This window comes from Hyperolius riggenbachi, chromosome 7, assembly GCF_040937935.1.
Source record: "Hyperolius riggenbachi isolate aHypRig1 chromosome 7, aHypRig1.pri, whole genome shotgun sequence".
NCBI lineage: Eukaryota > Metazoa > Chordata > Amphibia > Anura > Hyperoliidae > Hyperolius > Hyperolius riggenbachi.
The window spans coordinates 7859209-7882972 of NC_090652.1; the positions used below are offsets into that span (position 1 = coordinate 7859209).

General features: G+C 47.7%; 1 protein-coding gene across 1 annotated transcript in view; it reads left to right on the plus strand.

The window, feature by feature from the left end:
- Positions 1–20: 20 nt before the first annotated feature.
- GID4 (GID complex subunit 4 homolog) overlaps positions 21–23764 on the plus strand; it is a 36290-nt gene continuing 12546 nt past the window's right edge. Inside the window, exons 1-4 of the mRNA XM_068243555.1 lie at positions 21–285; positions 16517–16576; positions 19805–19912; positions 20734–20835. Coding sequence (XP_068099656.1) covers positions 109–285; positions 16517–16576; positions 19805–19912; positions 20734–20835 — 447 coding nt within the window. The 5' untranslated portion in view covers positions 21–108. The remainder of the gene's footprint in view (positions 286–16516; positions 16577–19804; positions 19913–20733; positions 20836–23764) is intronic.

Below are 23764 nucleotides of genomic sequence, written 5' to 3' on the forward strand. Positions count from 1 at the left end.
GGCTGGGCGCGGTGACGCAGGCGCCGGGGTGGGCGGGGCCGCGCTCGCTCGCTGGCACGCTCGGGGTGCTGCTGCCTGGTGGAGAGGCCCAGGCGCAGTGCGGGGGCCATGCCGGTCCGTACCGTGGCCAGCAGCAGCAGCGGCTCCGGCGCCTCGCTTATCCCCCCGCCGCCCATTAATACGCAGCAGCCCGGGGCGGCCACCAGCCTCCTCTACTCCGGCTCCAAGTTCCGCGGCTACCAGAAGAGCAAGGGCAACTCCTACGACGTGGAGGTGGTGCTGCAGGTGAGACCCACGGGGGAGGGGCTGCTGTGCCTGGGGGAGGGGGGCAGGGCCTGGACTGACTGTGGGGAGGGGGCAGGGCCTAGACTGAGTGTGGGGAGGGGGCAGGGCCTGGACTGACTGTGGGGAGGGGGCAGGGCCTAGACTGAGTGTGGGGAGGGGGCAGGGCCTGGACTGACTGTGGAGGAGGGGGCAGGGCCTGGACTGAGTGGAAAGGGCAGGGCCTGAACTGAGTGTGGGCAGGGCATGGACTGACTGGGGGAGGGGGCAGGGCCTGAACTGAGTGTGGGCAGGGCATGGACTGACTGGGGGAGGGGGCAGGGCCTGGACTGAGTGTGAGGGAGGGTCCATGGCCTGGACTGAGTGTAAAGAAAAGGGCAGGGCCTGAACTGAGTGTGGGGGACGAGGCAGGGCCTTGACTGAGTGGGGGGAGGGGGACAGGGCCTGAACTGGCTATAGGGGAGGGGGCTGGGCCTGGACTGAGTGTGTAGGGGAGGGGGCTTGGCCTGGACTGAGTGTGTAGGGGAGGGGGCTGTGCCTGGACTGAGTGTGTAGGGGAGGGGGCTGGGCCTGGACTGAGTGTGTAGGGGAGGAGGCTGGGCCTGGACTGAGTGTGGGGGCAGGGCCTAGACTGAGTGTGGGGGAGGGGCTTGGACTGAATGTAGGATAGAAAGCTGGGTCTGGACTGAATGTAGGGTAGGGGGCTGGGCCTGGACTGAATGTAGGGTAGGGGGCTGGGCCTGGACTGAGTGTGTAGGGGAGGGGGCTGGGCCTGGACTGAGTGTGGGGGCAGGACCTAGACTGAGTGTGGGGGAGGGGCTTGGACTGAATGTAGGGTAGGGGCAGGGCCTGGACTGAATGTAGGGTAGGGGGCTGGGCCTGGACGGAATGTAGGGTAGGGGGCTGGGCCTGGACTGAGTGTGTAGGGTAGGGGGCTGGGCCTGGACTGAGTGTGTAGGGGAGGGGGCTGGGCCTGGACTGAGTGTGGGGGAGGGGCTTGGACTGAATGTAGGGTAGGGGGCTGGGCCTGGACCGAATGTAGGGTAGGGGGCTGGGCCTGGTCTGAGTGTGGGGAAGGGGGCTGGGCCTGGTCTGAGTGTGGGATAGGAAGGCAGGGCCTGGTCTGAGTGTGGGGGAGGAAGGCAGGGCCTGGTCTGAGTGTGGGGGAGGAAGGCAGGGCCTGGTCTGAGTGTGGGGGAGGAAGGCAGGGCCTGGTCTGAGTGTGGGGGAGGCGCAGGGCCTGGTCTGAGTGTGGGGGAGGCGCAGGGCCTGGACTGATTGTAAGGGGAGTACCTGGACTGACTGGATGTAGGGGAGGGGGCTGGGTCTAAACTGATAATACACTTGGGGCCTGGGCCTGGACTGACTGTAGGTGTGATCAGTGCAGCCTGGACTTACTGTGGGGGTGGTGTGTGGGCCTGAGCTGACTTAAGGCTAGGCCTGTACAGTCTGTAGGGCAGGGGGACAGACCTGGACCAATTTTAGGAGTGGGTGTAGGCCTGTACTGATTGTAGAGGTGTTAGGGCTCTATTCATAAAAAAGTTGTGGCGAAAAAACTCCTGGAGGGAAAATACCGCAGCGGTATTTTACACTTCTGGGTGGTCATTCAAAAAAATCTTGAAAGCTGCGATGCAAGAGCGGAGATCTCCCGCTGAAAGCTGGCGGTAAGCTGTCGGAAGGCATGCGGAAACACTTCAGCCGGCAGAGTCCCTCCGTGCACTGCTCTCTCTGGGAGGTCTGTCCCATTCACTTGTATGTAATCCGCAAAATCAGAGGAAGCGGTATTTCCCGTCCACATACCGCTTCCTCTAATCTTTATGAATGGCCATTTTGTTACTTTTTTCTAGATAAATCTAGAAAAACACTGGAGAAGGCGGAAATTTCTCGCTCTGCTGGGGGATTGTAGATTTTCATGCGGGAACAGCTTTTATGAATGCCCACTTTGCTAAATGGACGGGAAAATCCGCTGTTTTGAGCGGAAAACTTGCGGTAAGGTTTTATGAAAAGAGCCCATTGTAGGTAATAGGACTGGCACTTGACTTATTGTAAGTGTGGGTTTGGGCCTGGACTGATTGCAGGGGTGGGGACTTGGCCTGGACAGTTGTGGGGCTGGTGGGTGGTCTTGGACTGATTGAAGGGGTGGGCGCTGTCCTTAACAAATTGTGGAAGTGGTGAACACTTCAAGGGGTGACAACTTGCCTTGGGCAGATTTTTGGAAAGGGCATTGTTGACTAGCAATGAGGTTAAGGTTCTGGTAGGGAACCTTTGGCTATGGACAGGAAATAGGAGAGGTGGGGGAGATTATTGTGAACTAGAAATAATAAATGAATTGAACATCTTTTGTACACAGTGCAAATTTTGTTGCAGATTGTTCTCATTGCTGATGTGTAACGTACTGGTAATGGATGGTGAGTTCTGGCCAGGATTGGTGTTGGGCAAGGCCGGTAGACTCATAGATGGCCATTATGGTCATTGGGATCCAAATAATCCGAACCTGGGTGCAGATTTAATGCGCATTATTTGCCGATTAGAAATAGGCCAACCATGATTGCCGGGATGCATATGGTTGGCCTAGGCAGTTTATCAAACCTCCGACTCCAGGTGCCCAAAATTGCTCAGAATCTGACTCCATATCTAATTTTTACAAAGGCTATGGATTTGGTTCAAAAATCATCTGACTCCGACTTCTCAGTTAATTAAAACCACCGACTCCAGGTACCCAAAATTGCTCCGACTCCCAGCCCTGGGGCCTAGGTCCAAGCTTTATACAGTTTTCCTGAAATTTGCTTGCAGTTTGGAAGTATTTGCTTCTCTTTGACTGCCTGAAGTGATCATAAATAGATAATTGGGTATTTGTAGGGGGATCTGTTTACTTTGTAATTTACTTTTTTTAATCTTTCTTAGGACCCTGTTTTCTGGTAATTTGGCAGTAATAGGATAGACAAATGTGAAAGCTTAGTCCACCTTGCATTTGCGGCATTGAATGTTTGCTTAACATGGCAGGATAGAACTGTGTGAACTTGCCGTTGCCGACATATTTTTCCAAAACCGGCAAGCCATGATGCTTTCAGCCTCTTTACTTTTTATGGTGGGATTAAACTTAGCGTGCATGTCAGGATTTTATTGCTGCTGGCGGCCCTGTTAGAGACTTCTTTCTTTTCTTTAGGTACGTGAGAGGGCACAGTTTGTGGATGCCCATGACCATATAACACTCACTAACTTCTCAGCTTCCCTCACTATGTTTGTTATTACCTGTGGGGGTCTTCCAAACTTAGCAGACAATTTATAGAAATCTCTAGTCCGTGTTTGTTGGATCACTTGTGTTGTCTCCAGCCTCAGCGACTCAATCCTAGTGACAAGTAAAAGGAAACCCAAGAAATACCTAAGACCTTGACCTCTCGAGAAGCGCGAGTCTGGAGAATGGAAAATGATCCTCAGTGTGAAAAAGAAAGACCAAGTAGGTGTCTTTGGATTCAGCAGTCAACAGATTGTTGGTGGCTTTGGTGAAGTCTGGTCATGGAATGATCACAACATAAATAATACTCAGAATGGGATCAATCAAGGATCGAGTAGAGGGAGAGGCTGGTCTAGATGGTGAAAGGGAAAGAACCAAGAAGCCAAGACTGGGTTCTTTTGGTGTGAGGTTTGCAATTCGAAGAGGTTTTTTTGTAAACTAGTAGGGTTGGGATGAGGCCTGAAGAGTCGGTACAAAAATCATCCGATTCCTCAATTTATGAAACCCCTGACTCCAGGTACCCAAAATTGCTCCGACTCCTCGACTCCAACTCCCATTCCTTAGTCTAATACTTTCCAGGTCTGTGGAGTCGGTACAAAAATCATCCCACTCCCTACTCCTTAGTTTATGAAGTCTCAGACTCCTCAGTTTATAAAACCACTGACTCCAGGCATCCAAAATTGCTCCGACTCCACAGCCCTGGTTGGGATTGCTTGCTTGAATTAGGAATGAAAAATTCCAGTAAAAAGATGTGAGCTGTACAGGTACCTATGAATGATACAGTCTCGATTGTATGATCCTAACTATCTATGTAATACGAAGGACTGCCTAAAGTTTCTGATCTACGTCTTATTCACTCGGCTTACCCTTCTGCTACATAGATCTGGAAAGATGACAAATCAAAATTGTATTGTCCATGGGCACCTTGAGGAGGGCAATGAAACTGAGGAAGGTTAGAGATTTTGAGGGATTGGAGTCGGAAGCACAGACCAGAGCAGTGGGGATTAGGAAATTGAAGATGAAATTAGTTGTTGAATTTGGAGGTGAGCGATTGGGACACTCAGATGTGGCGATACAATTAAGCTGTGAGTTGGTGAAGCTATTTACTCTGTGTGATCTGACCCTAATTCTTGGATTGTTGTTCTCTAAGGCTGGTTTCACAGTGGGACATTAAAGTTCCACGTTACAGCAGCCAGTAACACAGCCTAACTCACAGCACTGTAAAATCAATGTGCTGTTCACAGTGCCCACGTTGGTTACATTGTAACGCAGCACGTTTAAACAAAGTGCTGCATGCTGTACGTTATACTGGGCTAAGCCACGTTAGACTGTTTGCACATGCTCAGTAATGTTGGAGGAGGAGGTCTCCCCTCCTCCTCCACCCAGCCACATGGCTAATTAATATTCACTGCACTGCAGAGACTCGTGGTGGGACTGTAGTGTTGTCCGGATCATGAATGAATTGTTCATTTGATCCGGATCTTTTTTGTGAGTCAAATCATCCGGATCATCACAATGAAAGATTCGGTTCACAGTGGATGTCTGTCTGGAAGAAACAGGAACATACAGAATGTACAGTGCAGGGAAAGTTCTGTCCTGCTAGTCATTTCACCCCCAGTCTGCTTCCCTAGTAAAATGATTCAAATGATTTGGTTCAAAGATCCGGATCTTTTCAAATGATCCGATTCAAATGATCCGAATCCTTAAAAAGATCCGGACTTCCTATCACTAATCTGGAGCGGCTGCTTTGAGAGCTGCATAACGCAGCTCAATCTGACGTCCAACTTCAACACCACCTTGCGTTGCATTAGGGGCACGTTATGCGACCATAACGTCCCCTAAAACGCGAATGTCTTGGTGGGAAAGTAGCCTCAATGTAGCAAGTCAGATGAATGTTCACTAGATCCACCCGGGTGTGATATCTACTCAATGTGGGGTTAAAGGCTACCTGAACTAAAGATAAAAATATGAGGTGGACATACCTGGGGCTTCTTCAGTGCCCCCTATAATCTCTGTGACCCCTGCGTTGTGGTGGTTTCCCCCTGTCCTCTGCTCGCAACCTTCTCGTGCAAGGCAGACCACGGCCAGAAGAGTTTTGGGCATGGGCAGTTCAGAAGCCATAGTGATCGTACATGCCCAGGATGCTCCTGTCCGAGGCTGATGTGCACAGCTATACCTCATGAAGCGGTCCTGCAATTGGACAAACCGGGTGTGCTCCAAGCAAGAACAGAGCAGCCAAGCATGGAGATGACTGGGAGAACAGTAAGGGCCCATTTCCACGGGCAGTTGAACTGTGTGCTCAGCAAGCAGTTGCCAGGCAGCAGCAAGCAGTTGTGAGAGTTTGAGAGTCTTTTCACTGTCTATCAACTGCTCGTGGAAAAGGGTCCTTGAGGGCTCACTGGGATTATGGAGCACTGAAGAAGCTCCTGATATTTTCGGGAAAACAGATACATAGCCTTGTCCTCTGAGGCCGTCATCACCTTACGTATGCCTAATTTTATAGTAATTTGCAGTGTTTATAAAACGTGTCACTCACTTCCGTTGTCTCTTCCTTGGAGTTTGGCCAAAACTAACTTTTTTCCATTTACACAGTTTTTAATGTAATTTTATTATATAGGTGCCTCCTGCTGTTTTGTTGTTTAGGGCTCTTTCACATCAGAGCTTGCGTTGGAGAACGCTCAAAGCATAAGTTTTGTTGTATGCGTTTTAATGCGTTGCACTGCAGTGAGTGTGCGTGAATCACTGCAGTGAATCACGCAGGTGATTTTTTTTTCTTTTCGTTTTCAACTTTCTACATTGTTCCTCTGTTGCATTCTGGGACTGATTGCCTGCGTTAACGGATTAAAAACGCGCATAGTGCGCGTTTTACATTGACTAACATTGTAACGCATAAAGCTAGCGTCGGCCGAAAAACTGCGCCTGGGTGCAGTGTAACGCAACGCACAAAAAGGCTGCGTTATATGTGAAAGCTAAAATGAAAGTCTATGGACTTTCATTTCACCTTGGGTAACGCAAACTTTACCCGTTGCGTTGAAACGCAGAAAATCTGCCCTAATGTGAAAGAGCCCTTAGGGCTCTTTTCCACTATGAAATGCGATTGCGATTCCGATCACGATCGCAATCGCGTTTCAATTTCCACCATGCGATTGCGATTGCAATTGAGCTACTATACTCATTATAGTCCAGCTCAATCGCATACAAAACGCGGCAGGACGACGATTGCGCTTTGACCAAAATCGCATCGCAATCGGATCGCACTAATGGAAATTGCTGCTGCAGTTTCCATTAGTTTAATGTACCTTGCGATTTGCGATCAGAAGCAAATCGCAAATCGCAGGCTAGTGGAAAAAGGCCCTTAGTAAGCGGGGCCTGTTGTGTTGCAGCAGTAGTGGGAGAATTTTGGCAAGTGTAGTTCCAGCAGGACCTTCTGTTGTTTAGAGAAGACAGTTGTTTGTTTATATGCCATCTTGTACAGAAGCCTCCATCTCAGACATCCTGATCAGAAGTGTAAATAAAAGATCTGCTTTTATCCTATAATCTGCTGTTTTTGAGCAGATAGAGATCTGGAATAGCGTTGGGTGCTGCAGAAGGGCGATATTTCACAGGGGGACAATGGTCTGCAGGCTGCCCGGCAGAGCGGTGGCTGTCCTCTGTTGTTCTCCAGTGTAAGTGGAGCGTTTTCTCCGCCTGTGCTCCGCGCATGGAAAGTATGAGCTGTGTCCTCAGATGAACTCGGTGTCTGGGAAGGCTGTGCAGTGACGCTATGATGCCGGCAGAGACTGGCCAGGTAGAATATGTGCAGCCTCAGCAGCTTCTCTCCCAGCCTCCTATCAGAAGACACAATTCTTGAAGAATTGGGTTGCTTTGCAGACCTCCTTCTCTGCAGCAAGGCATGTCTCGCATGTAATCCTACAGCCAGAAACTGAGAGCAGTACAGAGGCTGCCATCTTCATTCTCTAATAAACAATACTTCTGTGCTGATGCTCTGCCATACATTACTCAATTTTTGGCATCGATATCCGGCCAATCGATCATACTGATCCAATCTGTCAGATATCAATTCTGCAACATGGCCATCGGATCGATTGTTCTGATCGATTTCCAGGTGAAAATGGTCAAAAGGATGGATCAGGCATGCTGGAAAAATCTCAGCCGCGAGGGCTCGACTGGGTGTGTGGCGTAATGGCATGCTATTCCCCGATGACCGGCGGATCCCGGGCTGGTCTCCCCCCAAGTGTTTGTGTAACCCCCGGGCACATGGTGAGTGGTGGAGGCTCACCTGTCATGTTGGCTCGACCCCTGGTCTCTGGAGTCCAGCATCTTTCTGAAATGACACTGCAAGCTCTTGTACCACGTGACCAGGGCTGTGGAGGCGGTACAAAAATCCACCGACTCCAACTCCTCAGTTTAGAATGACTTCGACTCCGACTCCTCTAATTTGCATATTACAATCTTGTTGATTGAAAGTATGTAACATGAAATTCGTATCCTAACTGCCAACGCTTAGGAATTTTACAAGACAACTGAAGTGAGAAGGATATGGAGACTGCTATATTTATTCCCTTTAGACTAAAACTAGTCCTTGGTAAGAGTACTTGTAAAAGGTACAGACCAGAACAAAGAATATCTATCAGGCCCTAGGCAATGTAAGTGTGGGTACATGTAAGAATGATGTGCAGGTACTCTGCAGGGGAATGAGGAGATTCTTCCTCTATTACACATTCTTCATGCACAATCTGAACAAGGTTTATGGGTGACAGACAACACCTCTGTGTTCAATGTGCACAACATTCTCAGTGGATACCCTGCAGCTCTGTGGAGAGTGCATATGTAGAGTATAGTACTACTGTGTAACAAAATAAACCTGAGACAGATGAAATTAAAGTTTTATACATACCTGGGGCTTCCTCCAGCCCCCTTCAGTCTAATCAGTCCCTCACTGTCCTCCTCCACCTGGATCTTCTGCTATGAGTCCAGGTACTTGAGCCAGTCGGGCGTAGTGCTCATGCACACACTCCGCCGCCAGGAGCATACTACACCTGTGCAGCACTATTGCGCAGGTGCAGAATGTTCCTGGCTGTGGGAGCGGCATGCGGCCGGACAGCGCTGACTGGCTGAATTACCAGGACTCATAGCAGAAGATCCAGGTGGCGGAAGGGGACAGTGAGGGACTGATTAGCCTGAAGGGGGCTGGAGGAAGCCCCAGGTATGTATAAAACTTTTCTTTTCATCCTTCTCAGGTACAATTTAATTCGTAGTCACCAAACCAAATTTTAACAACATATCAAATTATTTGATTTCATCAGCAAAGGGAGTGCGTACATTTGCATAAATCAGCATCAACGCAGAATTATTTCCATCTCATTGACCATCTCTATTAGTGACACGGCTACACATCAGGCTTTATTCTTACAGCATAGACGTTATTTAGTATATATAAGAGATTCCTGTGTACACATCATATATACAGTCACAATCAGATGTGTATATCTGACTTTAAAAATACGGGGACTGCTTTATTGAGCAGCACAAGTAACTAATTTTTGATTGGTTTATTTCATTTTTGTGGACTAAGCACGGCTATTACTGTATATATAAATTATTTATGATAACTATTATCTGAGAAATAGAATATTTTATCATATTTTCTATTTTAATAACAGTTTAAATTTATTAGGAGTTGGAGTCGGTGCATTTTTTCCCGACTCCGACTCCAGGCACCCAAAATTGCCACGACTCCGACTCCACAGCCCTGCACGTGACACTGCCACATGTGGTGACATCAGTGCATGCAGCAGTGTTACGTGGCACAGGCGGTACACAGTCATTTCAGAACGACGCCGGTCACCGGAGGAGATCAGGATGCACATTCCCTTGCTCTCCTGCTGATCCTTTGCCTCTAATGCTGTACATGAACATATACCAGGCAGATTTTTGAATGCAAGTTGTGTAATCTGCCCGTATTTTAGACTCTGCACATCTACGCAGCTGGTCAGCTCAGGTGCAGCCTGTATTTGGAAGCGCTGCCATTACCTCTGGTTGTACAAAAAATGTAAGTCTACTTGTGGCTAGCTGCATCCATGTGTATCAGTTCACATTCAATTTATCTAGTTTAGGGTTTAGTGCAGCGCTGGGCAAACTACAGCCCATGGGCTGCATCCGGTCTGCATGCGCTGCTACTCCTGCCCGCCGACAGGCAACTGGATCCCCCTCATTCCCCCCCCCCCCTCCCTGCAGAGTTGCAAACGGGCACCGGGGGGGGTTTGAAATTCACCTCGCTCACTGAAAGTATTTATCTACTTATATATGTGTGTTTTTTCTGAGATAGTACAGTCCTGGCCAAAAGTTTTGAGACTGTCAAAAATATTAGTTTTCACAGAGTTTGCTGCTAAACTGCTTTTAGATCTTTGTTTCAATTGTTTGTGATGTACTGATGTTTTTTTGGGGTGAGAAGTGGCTTCTTTGCTGCCCTTCTTGACACCAGGCCATCTTCCAAAAGTCTTCGCCTCACTGTGCGTGAAAATGCGCTCGCTCACACCTGCCTGCTGCCATTCCTGAGCAACCTCTGCACTGGTTGCACTCTGATCCCGCAGCTGAATCCTCTTTAGGAGACAATCCTGGCGCTTGTTGGACTTTCTTGGACGCCCTGAAGCCGCCTTTCCAAGAATTGAACCTCTTTCCTTGAAGTTCTTGATGATCCTATAAATTGTTGATTTAGGTGCAATCTTAGTAGCCTGTGAAGCCATTTTTTTGCAACGCAATGATGGCTGCATGCGTTGTTTTTTTTTTGCTAGTCACCATGGTTAACAATGGAAGATCAATGATTTCAAGCATCACACACCTTTTAACATGTCAAGTCTGCCATTCTAACCCAATCAGCCTGACATAATGATCTCCAGCTTTGTGCTCGTCAACATTCTCACCTGAGTTAACAAGACGATTACTGAAATGATCTCAGCAGGTCCTTTAATGACAGTAATGAAATGCAGTGGAAAGGTTTTTGGGATTCAGTTAAAGCGAACCCAAACCAAACATTTTTTTTAATTCAAAATATTTAGTTGCAGCACTCTTACACATACAAAGATAAATAAACACTCCTTCAAGCCTATGAGCATATCAGTGCATGCTTTTCACCCTTCTCTTTCCATAGCTAAGGTTATGCAGGTGGCAGCCATTAGCAATTCCTCCATTGCCGGACACCACCTACTCCACCAGTTTGCCGGATTCTGTCCCGGCAATGTGAAAGGAAGGGAGGGGTTCCTCCAATAAATGTAAAATATTTTATCTTTGTCATCATGCAGCTGAGAAAAAGCAGGGCTGTGGAGTCGGTACAAAAATCTTCCGACTCCTCAGTTTACGAAACTGACGACTCAGACTCCAACTCCGACTCCAGGTACCTCAAATGCCTCTGACTCCTTAGTCTAAAGGTGCTTACACACGCACGACAGCAGCCAACGACAGGTCCGTCGGCACCTCCCGCTGGGCGGGTTTTCAGCAGACAGTCCGGTGTGTGTACAGTCTGTCGGCGGACTGATAAGGCTGTTCCTGAACGATCCGCCCGGTGTGGGCTGCTGTCGTGCGTGTGTACACGCCTTAAAGTGACTCTGTAACAAAAATTACAACGTTTTTTCTACCATCCTACAAGTTCCTAAACCTATTCTAATGTGATCTGGCTTGCTGCAGCTCTTTCTACTATAACCATCTCTGTAATAAATCAATGTATCTTTCCCCTGTCAGACTTGTCGGCCTGTGTCTGGAAGGCTGCCAAGTTCTTCAGTGTTGAACTGTTCCTCTATGCACACTCCAGTGTGTGTTTTATTTACATAAGCCAGCAGCTTCTCTGCTATCTTATCAGTGATAGAAGAGAGCTGGATAAAAATCCTCCTCTGTTAGGCTGTGAAAGTAGCTGGCTGACACATACTGAGGAATTAACGACATAGGCAGAGCTGTCTGCAGGAAGCCTGTAATGTTCAGTGCATGAGAGAAGCAGGGGACAGAAGGTAAACACACAAATGATCTTTTGAGATTCAAAAGGAAAGCTGTATACAGCCTGCTTGTGTATGGATGTATTTTCTATGTGTAGACATATTGTACATCAATCTACTTCCTGTTTTGGTGGCCATTTTGTTTGTTTATAAACAAACTTTTTAAAACTGTTTTTGACTACTTTTAATGCGGCGGGGAGCGGCGAAATTGTGACAGAGGGTAATAGGAGATGTCCCCTAACACACTGGTATGTTTACTTTTGTGCGATTTTAACAATACAGATTCTCTTTAAAGAGACTCTGTAACAAATTTTTCAGCCTTAGTTCTTCTATCCTATAAGTTCCTATGCCTTTTCTAATCTGCTCTGGCTTACTGCAGTCTTTCCTAACTGCACTGTCTCTGTAATAAATCAATGTATCTTTCCTCTGTCCTGTTTGTCGGGCTAAAGCTTGATTGTGTGGAATGTGCAGGGCTGCTTGTGATTGGTAGAAGCGATACACACCCTCTGCAGGCCCCCTGCACACTATGAATGACTCACACACTATGCTTAGCTGAGCCTATTAGAAGCTGGTTAGTTTGTTTGTAAACACTGCCTAAAACTGTTAATTACAAGCCAGGATTGCAGCAGAGAGTGGCAGAAACAGCACAGAGGGGCACAGGAGAAAATAATGAATAGAATGGTATGCTTTTTATTGTAAGAATATTAGAGTACAGATTCTCTTTAATACTTACCAGGGCTGTGAATTTTGACCAAAAATCTTCAGACTCCTTAGTTTATGAAATCACGACTCCAACTCTAGGTACCAAAAATTGCTCCAACTCCGGCTCCACAGCCCAAGCTGCTATTTATTATTATAATTTAGTTCCACTTACCTGGGGCTTCCTCCAGCCCGTGGCAGCCATCCTGTGCCCTTGCCGCAGCTCCGGAGGCTCCCGGTCATCTCCGCTGGGGCAGCCGACCTCGCCAGGTTGTCCTGATGACGTCGGCGGGACCACGTGACCCGCACGGTGGAGCGCAGACCCAGAACCCGGCCTGGCGAGGTCACTGTGCACCGCTATAGCCGTAATACCTATTACGGTCTGTGGTGGTACCGGCTGTGCCCAAATCTTCTGCGCTGGATTGGGAGTGTTTGGTCGGAAATAATCGATCAACTCCTTGAGTACCCAGCTGGTGTATTCCCAGCATTAAAGGGCTAGACCATGTTCCTGCACAGGTGGTTTGCTATCAACTGCTCAGTGTATAGTTTCATAATCACCTTGCTGAAAGAATCTTATTCAGATGGTGGGGGAGTTATGCTGGGAATACACGGTTCGTTTTGTAGCTGATTAGATGGCTCGATAGATAATTTCCGACATGTCTGATCTCCCTTTCCATTTTTCTGCCGCTCGATTTCTGATAGAAGTGAATGGAAAAAGATAAGAAAAACGAGAGGAAGATCTGAATCGAGAGCTGAAATCGATCAAGAGCAGAAACGCACGGCAAAAACGAACAGTGTATTCCCGGCATTAGGGGCTTAAAGATTTCAGCAATGTGTGTTCCTTGTCTTCTGTTCTCTGACTAATAAAGTTCCTGATAATGCCTTTGTAAACAGTCTCTCTCCCTCTCATAGCACTTTATGAAGTAGATGCAGCCTGGAATGTAACATCACAAGCAAGCAAGCCGGTCAGTCAGGAATAGTGTATACACATCTCCCTGCTAGTTATATTTACAGCAATATTCGAGCATATCTAGCTACATGTTACCTCCTCAGATCAGCCTCCTCATGTCTCCTGAATGCTGTGGCACAGTGAAGTATATTTGTGAGCTGTGTGAGAAATGAATTTTTAAGCAGGGAGAGAGCTAGAGAGACCTGGGTGAATAAATAAAGTGCCCCTAGCACTAGTGGTAATGTGTACCCTAATATAGAGTATTAAAAAAAAGTTATCTTAATTGATAGTATTCCTTTAAGGTAAACCTCAGATGAGAGGAGCCCCAGAATGTATACTTACCTGGGGCTTTTTCCAGCCCCCTGTAATCTGTCAGCTACCTCGCCGCCCTTCCGGTCAAATTCGATGAGCTGCTGCTCCAGGTCCCGACCAATGGAGATTGGCCCGGGACCTGGACATTTAGTTTACTGTTCCTGAAGGTTTACTATAAGGAGATTATACTGTAGTGCAGCCATAGAGATGAGCAGGACAGCCAGGCAACTGGTATTGTTTGAAAGGAAAAAATATAGCAGCCTCCTTCAGGTATGCATTACATAGTTACATAGGTATTTTGGTTGAAAAAAGACATACGTCCATCGAGTTCAACCAGTACAAAGTACAACTCCAGCCTGCTCCCTCACATATTCCTGCTGATCCAGAGGAAGGCACAACACCAGCCTGCTCCCTCACATATCCCTGCTGATCCAGAGGAAGGCACAACACCAGCCTGCTCCCTCACATATCCCTGCTGATCCAGAGGAAGGCACAACACCAGCCTGCTCCCTCACATATCCCTGCTGATCCAGAGGAAGGCACAACACCAGCCTGCACCCTCACATATCCCTGCTGATCCAGAGGAAGGCACAACACCAGCCTGCTCCCTCACATATCCCTGCTGATCCAGAGGAAGGCACAACACCAGCCTGCTCCCTCACATATCCCTGCTGATCCAGAGGAAGGCACAACACCAGCCTGCACCCTCACATATCCCTGCTGATCCAGAGGAAGGCACAACACCAGCCTGCACCCTCACATATCCCTGCTGATCCAGAGGAAGGCACAACACCAGCCTGCACCCTCACATATCCCTGCTGATCCAGAGGAAGGCACAACACCAGCCTGCTCCCTCACATATCCCTGCTGATCCAGAGGAAGGCACAACACGAGCCTGCTCCCTCACATATCACTGCTGATCCAGAGGAAGGCACAACACCAGCCGGCTCCCTCACATATCCCTGCTGATCCAGAGGAAGGTACAACGCCAGCCTGCACCCTCACATATCCCTGCTGATCCAGAGGAAGGCACAACACCAGCCTGCACCCTCACATATCCCTGCTGATCCAGAGGAAGGTACAACACCAGCCTGCTCCCTCACATATCCCTGCTGATCCAGAGAAAGGCACAACACCAGCCTGCTCCCTCACATATCCCTGCTGATCCAGAGGAAGGCACAACACCAGCCTGCTCCCTCACATATCCCTGCTGATCCAGAGGAAGGCACAACACCAGCCTGCTCCCTCACATATCCTGCTGATCCAGAGGAAGGCACAACACCAGCCTGCACCCTCACATATCCCTGCTGATCCAGAGGAAGGCACAACACCAGCCTGCTCCCTCACATATCCCTGCTGATCCAGAGGAAGGCACAACACCAGCCTGCTCCCTCACATATCCCTGCTGATCCAGAGGAAGGTACAGCACCAGCCTGCTCCCTCACATATCCCTGTTGATCCAGAGGAAGGGGAAAAACCCTTACAAGGCATGGTCCAATTAGCCCCTAAAGGGAAAAATTCCTTCCCGACTCCAGATGGCAATCAGATAAAATCCCTGGATCAACATCATTAGGCATTACCTAGTAATTGTAGCCATGGATGTCTTTCAACGCAAGGAAAGCATCTAAGCCCCCTTTAAATTAAATACGTAAATACTTCCTTGTCTGTCATACTCTAAACATGAAGTGGCCATGAGAATTCATTAGCTTGGCAGCAAACAGGACGCAACAGGTTAAACTTGGCAGCTGCCTCTCCCAAATGAGGACCACAAATACTGGCGCCCCTCAAGGCTGTGTACTGTCTCCAATCCTGTTTTCCCTGTATACAAACAGATGTACCTCAACGGCTGACTGCGTTAAGGTAATTAAATTTGCGGATGACACCACCATCCTTGGTCTCATCAGTGGAGGGGACGAACGCACCTACCGCAGTGAGATTGAGCGAATCTGCAACTGGTGTAAGGACAACATGCTTGTCCTAAATGCTGCAAAGACCGTAGAGTTGGTTATCGACTTCAGGAAAAGTCCACCCCCACTCAGCCCGGTACTCATCGAAGGCACGGAAGTCACCAGAGTATCAAGTGTTCGGTTTCTGGGCACTACCATCACCAACGACCTGAGATGGAGTGAAAACACCACTAAATGCCAAAAGAAGGCGCAGCAACGGCTGTTCTTCCTAAGACAACTCTGGAAGTTTGGCATGCCGCAGGAGCTGCTGTCTAGCTTCTACACTGCCACCATCGAGTCAATCCTGTGCTCATCCATCATCATTTGGTATGGGGGAGCCACCACGAGTGACCGGTACAGACTACAAAGAGTAATCAATGCAGCGGAAAGAATCATTGGTTCACCCCTGCCACCTCTGGACCACTTCCACGCATCCAGACTGAGAACAAGGGCTTACAGGATCACGAATGGCCCGCACCATCCCGGCAGCTGCTTCTTCAGCCGCATGCGCTCAGACCATCGCTACAGGGCTATTTCCACCAAAACCTCCAGGCACAGGAACTCTTTTTTCCCCCAAGCAGTGCGCCTTCTGAACTCAAGTCACACACACAGGAAAACTAAATAGCACATCTGTGACCCAGGCCTAAATTAATGTTTACCTATTCTGTGGTTACCACATGTAGCGTGCACTACAATACCTAAATTCCCTTGTCTGCACATGTTTTTGCACTACCTGGTTTTTATCTTATGTCTTTGTCTGTTCGTCATTGCATGTTTTTTGCACTACTATGCTTCTAATGCCGATGTGTACCACAAACAATTCCGAGGGTGACAACTGCTGCACTTGGAGAAATAAATCTGATTCTGATTCTGAGTATGACACAAGAGCTGAACAGTTGTTCATAGCATCATCTGTCTGTTCAGTTTGTTCTCTTATTTGGAGTTTGGTGTTTTTATCAGAGGTACACAGTATTTTTCAGCAGCACATGTGAAGCCCTTATCTGCGGAGAGGGGCGGAGCACCTGGCATGTTATCACCTCTGTCTGTATAAGCTTGTTCAGCGCAAGTCACACCTCTGTGTACATTGACCTGTCATTGTGTGTTTCAGCATGTGGACATGGAGAATGCGTATCTGTGTGGATACTTGAAGATTAAAGGCCTTACAGAGGTAAGAGTCTCCGGGCAGAGGGGCGGGGCATCGCAAGAGTCTCCAGGCAGAGGGGTGGGGCATTGCAAGAGTCTACAGGCAGAGGGGTGGGGCATCGCAAGAGTCTCCAGGCAGAGGGGTGGGGCATCGCAACAGTCTCTGGGCAGAGGGGTGGGGCATCACAAGAGTCTCCGGGCAGAGGGGTGGGGCATCGCAAGAGTCTCCGGGCAGAGGGGCGGGGCATCGTAAGAGTCTCCAGACAGAGGGGTCGGGCATCGCTAAAGTCTCCGGGCAGAGGGGTGGGGCATCGCAAGAGTCTCCGGGCAGAGGGGTGGGGCATAGCTAGAGTCTCCAGGCAGAGGGGGGGCATCGCTAAAGTCTCCGGGCAGATGGGTGGGGCATCGCAAGAGTCTCTGAGCAGAGGGGTGGGGCATCGCAAGAGTCTGAGCAGAGGGGTGGGGCATCGCAAGAGTCTCTGGGCAGAGGGGTGGGGCATCGCAAGAGTCTCCAGGCAGAGGGGTGGGGCATCGCAAGAGTCTCCAGCCAGAGGGGTGGGGCATCGAAAGAGTCTCCAGGCAGAGGGGTGGGGCATCGCAAGAGTCTCTGGGCAGAGGGGTGGGGCATCGCAAGAGTCTCCAGCCAGAGGGGTGGGGCATCGAAAGAGTCTCCAGGCAAAGGGGTGGGGCATCGCAAGAGTCTCTGGGCAGAGGGGTGGGGCATCGCAAGAGTCTCCAGGCAGAGGGGTGGGGCATCGCAAGAGTCTCCAGGCAGAGGGGTGGGGCATCACTTCTTTCCCAGGATGCAACTGTCAGATCTCCACTTAAAGGGGCACTATGGCGAAAAATTGGAAAATTTAAAATATGTGCAAACATAAACAGATAAGCGAGCTGGGAGGCTGGCCAGCATCATTGTTTACATCCTTTTTAAGGAAAATCTTAATAAAGAATAAAAGCCTTGCTGAGAATCCCCTGTAAAGAGATGGACTAGTCCAAAACCTGTCACTTCTGTCAGATTTCTACTACCTACTGTAAGTGACAGCAACACAGGAGAAAAGTAATTTATGGATCATTTTACTCTGGAAAAAATATACTTCTTATATATGTAGTTCTAGGAAGTGTTTCTGATGCTGAAACCAGGAACATTACTGTAAAAGTGTATCCTGAATAATTCACTGCATTCTGCTATATGTCACTACAGGGCCTCTTTACTGCATTCTGCTATATGTCACTACAGGGCCTCTTTACTGCATTCTGCTATATGTCACTACAGGGCCTCTTTACTGCATTCTGCTATATGTCACTACAGGGCCTCTTTACTGCATTCTGCTATATGTAACTACAGGGCATCTTTACTGCATTCTACTATATGTTACTACAGGGCCTCTTTACTGCATTCTGCTCTATGTCACTATAGGGCTTCTTTACTGCATTCTGCTTTATGTCACTACAGGGCCTCTTTACTGCATTCTGCTATATGTCACTACAGGGCCTCTTTACTGCATTCTGCTATATGTCACTATAGGGCTTCTTTACTGCATTCTGCTTTATGTCACTACAGGGCCTCTTTACTGCATTCTGCTATATGTCACTACAGGGCCTCTTTACTGCATTCTGCTATATGTCACTACAGGGCCTCTTTACTGCATTCTACTATATGTCACTACAGGGCCTCTTTACTGCATTCTGCTATATGTCACTACAGGGCCTCTTTACTGCATTCTGCTATATGTCACTACAGGGCCTCTCTACTGCATTCTGCTATATGTCACTACAGGGCTACAAAGTACAAAAACACATTCTTATTGAATGTTAAAGCGGAATGAAACCCAGCAATTCTTTTTTGCTCTAAAACATTATTTACAGCGTATTATATACTACCAGCAATTTTTTTTTACTAGAACAGCATTCAAAGGGTTAAACACAGGACAGAAAAGCTCAATGCCGGGAAACCTGGACGCATCCGAACTGGAGATATTGTAATCTTGTGTTTAAAGAGACACTGAAGCGAGAATAAATCTCGCTTCAGAGCTCATAGTTAGCAGGGGCATGTGTGCCCCTGCTAAAACGCCGCTATCCCACGGCTAAACAGGGGTCCCTTCAACCCCCCCCTGCAAAATCAATGACCAAATTGGTCATAGATTTTGCTGCTGTTGAGGCAGGGCTAACGGCTGCAGCCCTGCCTCTCAGCGCGTCTCAGTGAAGGAAGACTGAGAGGGGCGGGGGAGAGGCGGAGATACGCGCTGACAGACGCGCATGGGGCAGGGCTGCAGCGGTTAGCCCTGCCTCAATCAGGAAGTGATCCCCGGCTGCCCGGAGGGGATTACAGGGGGTAAGGGACCCCCGTTTAGCCACGCAATAGCGGCGTTTTAGCAGGTGCACACATGCCCCTGCTGACTATGAGCCATGAAGCGAGATTTATTCTCGCTTCAGAGTCTCTTTAATTGTATCATGTGAGGAATGTAAACAAACACTTCTCTGACACTGCAGACTCTCCTGAACACAGACAGACACTCAGAAAGCATTTCTGCTTATATTTCAAGATGAAAAAAAAAACAGTTATGAATAAAATGCAAAGTCAGCTCTCAGAGCAAAAAAAGTGTACTTTGGGAACTTGCAATATCTAAATGAATAAGGCTCAACACACACCATACAATCTTGATTGTTCAATCTTACCACTTTCATGTAGTATAAGAGCTTATCCAATCAATCATTCCAGGTATTTTCAATCTGTTGGCCCTTATACTACATAGATTTGGTAATTCTGTACAACCAAGATTGTATGGTGTGTGTTGAGCTTAATACTTATGCAGAAAAGCAAATATGATAACCATATGGCATATAAAGTAGAAAAACATGTTTTTATTGAAAATTAAGTCAGGGTTTTATACCACTTTAAAGGACAACTGAAACAAGAGTGATCTGGAGGCTGCCATATTTATGTCCTGTTAATACCAGTTGCCTGGCTGTCCTGCTGATCTATTTGGCTGAATATCACCAGAAACAAGCATGCAGCTAATCTTGAATCAGAACTGACAATAATGTCAGAAGTACGTGATCAGCTGCATGCTTGTTCCGGGGCTTTGGCTAAAAGTATTAGAGGCAAGGGATCAGCAGGGCTGCCAGGCAACTGGTATTGTTGAAAAGGAAATAGAGAGAAGTTCCTTTACATCCAGTCTCTGTGGAAGTACACAGGAGGATTGTATAGCACCATATCTCTATGCTGTTACTTACCACCCTCCCCTCGTTACAGGAATACCCCACCCTTACTACCTTTTTTGAAGGAGAAATAATCAGCAGGAAACACCCTTTCCTAACCAGGAAGTGGGACGCGGATGAGGACGTGGACCGGAAGCACTGGGTAAGCACCAGACCCCGGAAACTGAATGTTATGAATCCTGGACTGTCCGCTTATAGAGGAGTATCCCATCCCCTGAATAGCGCCATGAGTTCTGTCCCCTACTAATTTAAACTATGGGCAGGTCCCGGCGCTTCCATACAGGCAAAGTGGGCAATTGCCACAGGGCCCCAGTGTCTATAGGGGCCCCAAGGTGTCTCATCCGCAACTTAACTATGTTCTCCTGCAACCCTGGAATGGAGCCAGAGGACTGACAGAGGGGCGGCCCCCGCGGGACAGGTGAGATGCTACACTGCCCAATACATTCCGGAGAGCACAGTTAAGTTGGGGGGTGATTGAGGGGAGGGAAGGGAGCCGGTTTAGGGGCCATGGGGGAGAAATTTGGCTGTAACAAAAGGCTCCTAATGCTGCTTTTTGTTAGGGGTTGTTTGGGGGGACCCTTGTTACTAAAACTCCCCCCATGCAGAGATCTGACCCCTGCTTATGTAAACTGTGGGGCCCCCATGCAGAACGTGCGCTGGGAATGAGTTCTGGCCCCTGATTGTGTAAACTGTGGGGCCCCCATGCAGAGCCTGTGACTCTCGGAGTCACTGTGCCAATCACCACCTCCCCTTGTGGCTGAGAGGAAAGATATGGCGGCTTCCCCCCACCCTGCACCTTGTTACCCCCAGAACTGAGCACCTCTTCCTAGCTGATTGGACAAAGTAGCTGGGGGGCTGGCCAGTTTCTGTCACATGATCCCGTGTCACTTCTGCTTCCTGTTTGTGGTAAGAGATATCTGCTGATAGCCATAACACTGTGTAACGTCTCTCATCTGTCCGCAGGGCAAGTTCCAGGCCTTCTACCAGTACGCAAAAACCTTCAATTCAGACGACTTCGGCTTTGATGAGCTGAAAGCTGGAGACTATGTCTTCATGAGGTGGAAGGTAATATTACACCCTCCCCACCTTTGCAATGGAGAAAGTACCATAAAGTAGGTGGAAAAGTACTGTAAAAAATATTTTGAGTATTTTTCCCTTGCTGGTGTTTTTAAAGGGCATTTTATTAACAAGTTGTGAAAGTATCACCAAGAAGAAAACTCCATAGAAGAAGTGAATTGCATATGGCCCCCTGTTATACCAGCTGAGTTGGGAAACAGAAGCGGTCCACCAGATCCGGGCTGGGCTTATTAATAATGGCAAGTTTGATGTCTTATGGGCTTGATGCACAGAAGCGTGGTAATGCGTGCACGGACAGCGCATATTGCGTGCACGGACAGCGCAGGGCAATGTTACCCTTACGTTCAGTAGCGTGTATTGCGATTTACGTAATTAGTGCATCCCTGTGTACTCGAGTAGGGCATGTGGTGCTAAAGTAGCGCGCTTTACTGACGGGTTGTAATGGTCGCACTACTCTAGTATCGCAGGGCGTGCTGCTAGCATAACTTGCGGTACACGCTGCCGGGTGCAAGGCTAACATCACTGTGCGCAGTCTGTGCACGCTAATATTATTCTTCTGTGCATCCAGCCCCATATCTCTTTTCACTTCAGGTTCCCTAGCGATCTCATCCGATCACTACAGACACGCGGGACGGGGTAATGGTCCACAGCATGCCCAGCTAGTCATGAAATAAGGTGTACGTGGCATCATTTCAAACTTCTGGAATAGCCAAACAATATATTTTGAGGTGTTTTATATCATTGGCACTTGTCACATGAAAAAAAAAATAGAAAAGTGTGTTCTCTGCATTTATTTCTGTTTTTCCCTGTCCAGTTCCAGTGAAATATTACCCAGAGAAAGACTAGATCGTCCTGAAAAACTTCACTGTATATATCACTTGGACGGCATAAGTAATGAAAAAGTTATTGCTGTATCCATGGCAACTTAGCTGAAGTGTGAAATTAGCTGGAAACCTGAACTGGTTAAAAGCAAAGCTGTGATTTACAAAAAAAAAAAGTTTGATACTTAGCTCAGTAGAGTTCCGCTTCTGTCCATTAAGGAGCGTGGGCACACTGTGACAGGCGCACAGACCCGCTCGTGCATGGAGAAAAGAGTCATGCACGAGCGGCTCCATGCTACTGCAAAGGCGCGGGCCGGGTTCGCACACAGACTGGAGCGCAGCACGTGAACCTATTCATCAAGTCCGAGTACACTGTAAGGTTGTGTGACATGAAAGGTTGAGTTTGGTGTCTGAATCTTTTAATGGTTAAAGGGAACCTAAACTGAGAGGGATATGGATGTTTCCTTTTAAACCATACCAGTTGCCTGGCAGTCATGCTGAACTCTTTGGCTGCAGTAGTGGCTGAATCACACACCTGAAACAAGCATGCAGCTAATCCAGTCTGACTTCAGTCAGAGCACCTGATCTTCATGCTTGTTCAGGGGCTGTGGCTAAAAGCATTAGAGACACAGGATCCGCAGGAGAGTCAGGCAACTGGCATTGTTTTAAAAGGAAAAATCCATATCCTTCTCAGTTTAGTTTCCCTTTAAGGACAGGCCCAAGTATTAGGCAAGAGGTTTCTGAGTTCTGGATCATGTGATGGTTGTGCAAGGGTCAAGTTGTGTTTACAGAGAGCTGTAATATCCACAAATAAAAAATGACTAAAAGTGGTGCCCTAAAATATGTAACACCCTTTTTTTCTAAAATAGTTCCATATATGTACCCCAGTTTTTTTGTTTTGTTTTTTTACCTGGGTGCTGTTCCTTAAAGGGAACCTGTACTGAGTAAAAATATTTAAAATAAACACATGAGGTAACTTCAAATGAACATTACATAGTTACCTTGCCATCAGTTCCTCTCAGAAGCTCGCCATTTTCTTCTGACAATAATCCCTTCCAGTTCTGACAACATTTTGTCAGATCTGAAATATATCAGTTGCTGTCAGTAAAATATCAGTTGCTGTCAGTTGTAGCTGAGAGGAAAACTGATGTACCAGGTAATGTCCATGTTTCCCTATGGCTCAAGTGGGCGATGTTACAGTTTAACTGTGTGCTGACCAGAAAGCTGTTATGGGCAATGGCCATTTTCAAAATGGAGGACGGAGAATTCTCTTGATCACAGTGAACAAACAGGACGCAGGACAGGAGAAAGACACTGAGGAGTAGACTACATGGAAGGTAAGTATGACTTGTGTATGCTTATTTTGACTTTAAATTTTCAGTTCAGGTTTTCCTTAACTGCAGGAACGGTGCAGTATCAGTGGGATTGTGGGAATATTAGTTACTGTAACAAACATGCAAATAACAGAAAGTTTCCTGTTTTGGATAAGACACTATGACCAGAATGTAATTTAAATTCCCTCTCCCCCCCCCCCCCCCCCCTTGAAGAGTTTACACAGTGATGTAAGCCTGTTGTATAAATATGTAAGTCTCTGGTTAGTGATGGTCGTGTCTAGGAGAAGTCATGGAGAAGCATCTGATCAGTGTGGTCAGGTGACTGATATGTAAGTCTCTGATTAGTGATGGTCATGTCTAGGAGAAGTCATGGAGAAGCATGTGATCAGTCTGGTCAGGTGATAGATATGTGAGTCTCTGATTAGTGATGGCCATGTCTAGGAGAAGTCATGGAGAAGCACGTGATCAGACTAGTCAGGTGATAGATATGTAAGTCTCTGATTAGTGATGGTCATGTCTAGGAGAAGTCATGGAGAAGCACGTGATCAGACTAGTCAGGTGATAGATATGTAAGTCTCTGATTAGTGATGGTCATGTCTAGGAGAAGTCATGGAGAAGCATGTGATCAGTTTGGTTAGGAAATAGATATGTAAGTCTCTGATTAGTGATGATGGTGTCTAGGAGAAGTCATGGAGAAGCATGTGATCAGTGTGGTCATGTGATAGATATGCAAGTCTCTGATTAGTGATGGTCATGTCTAGG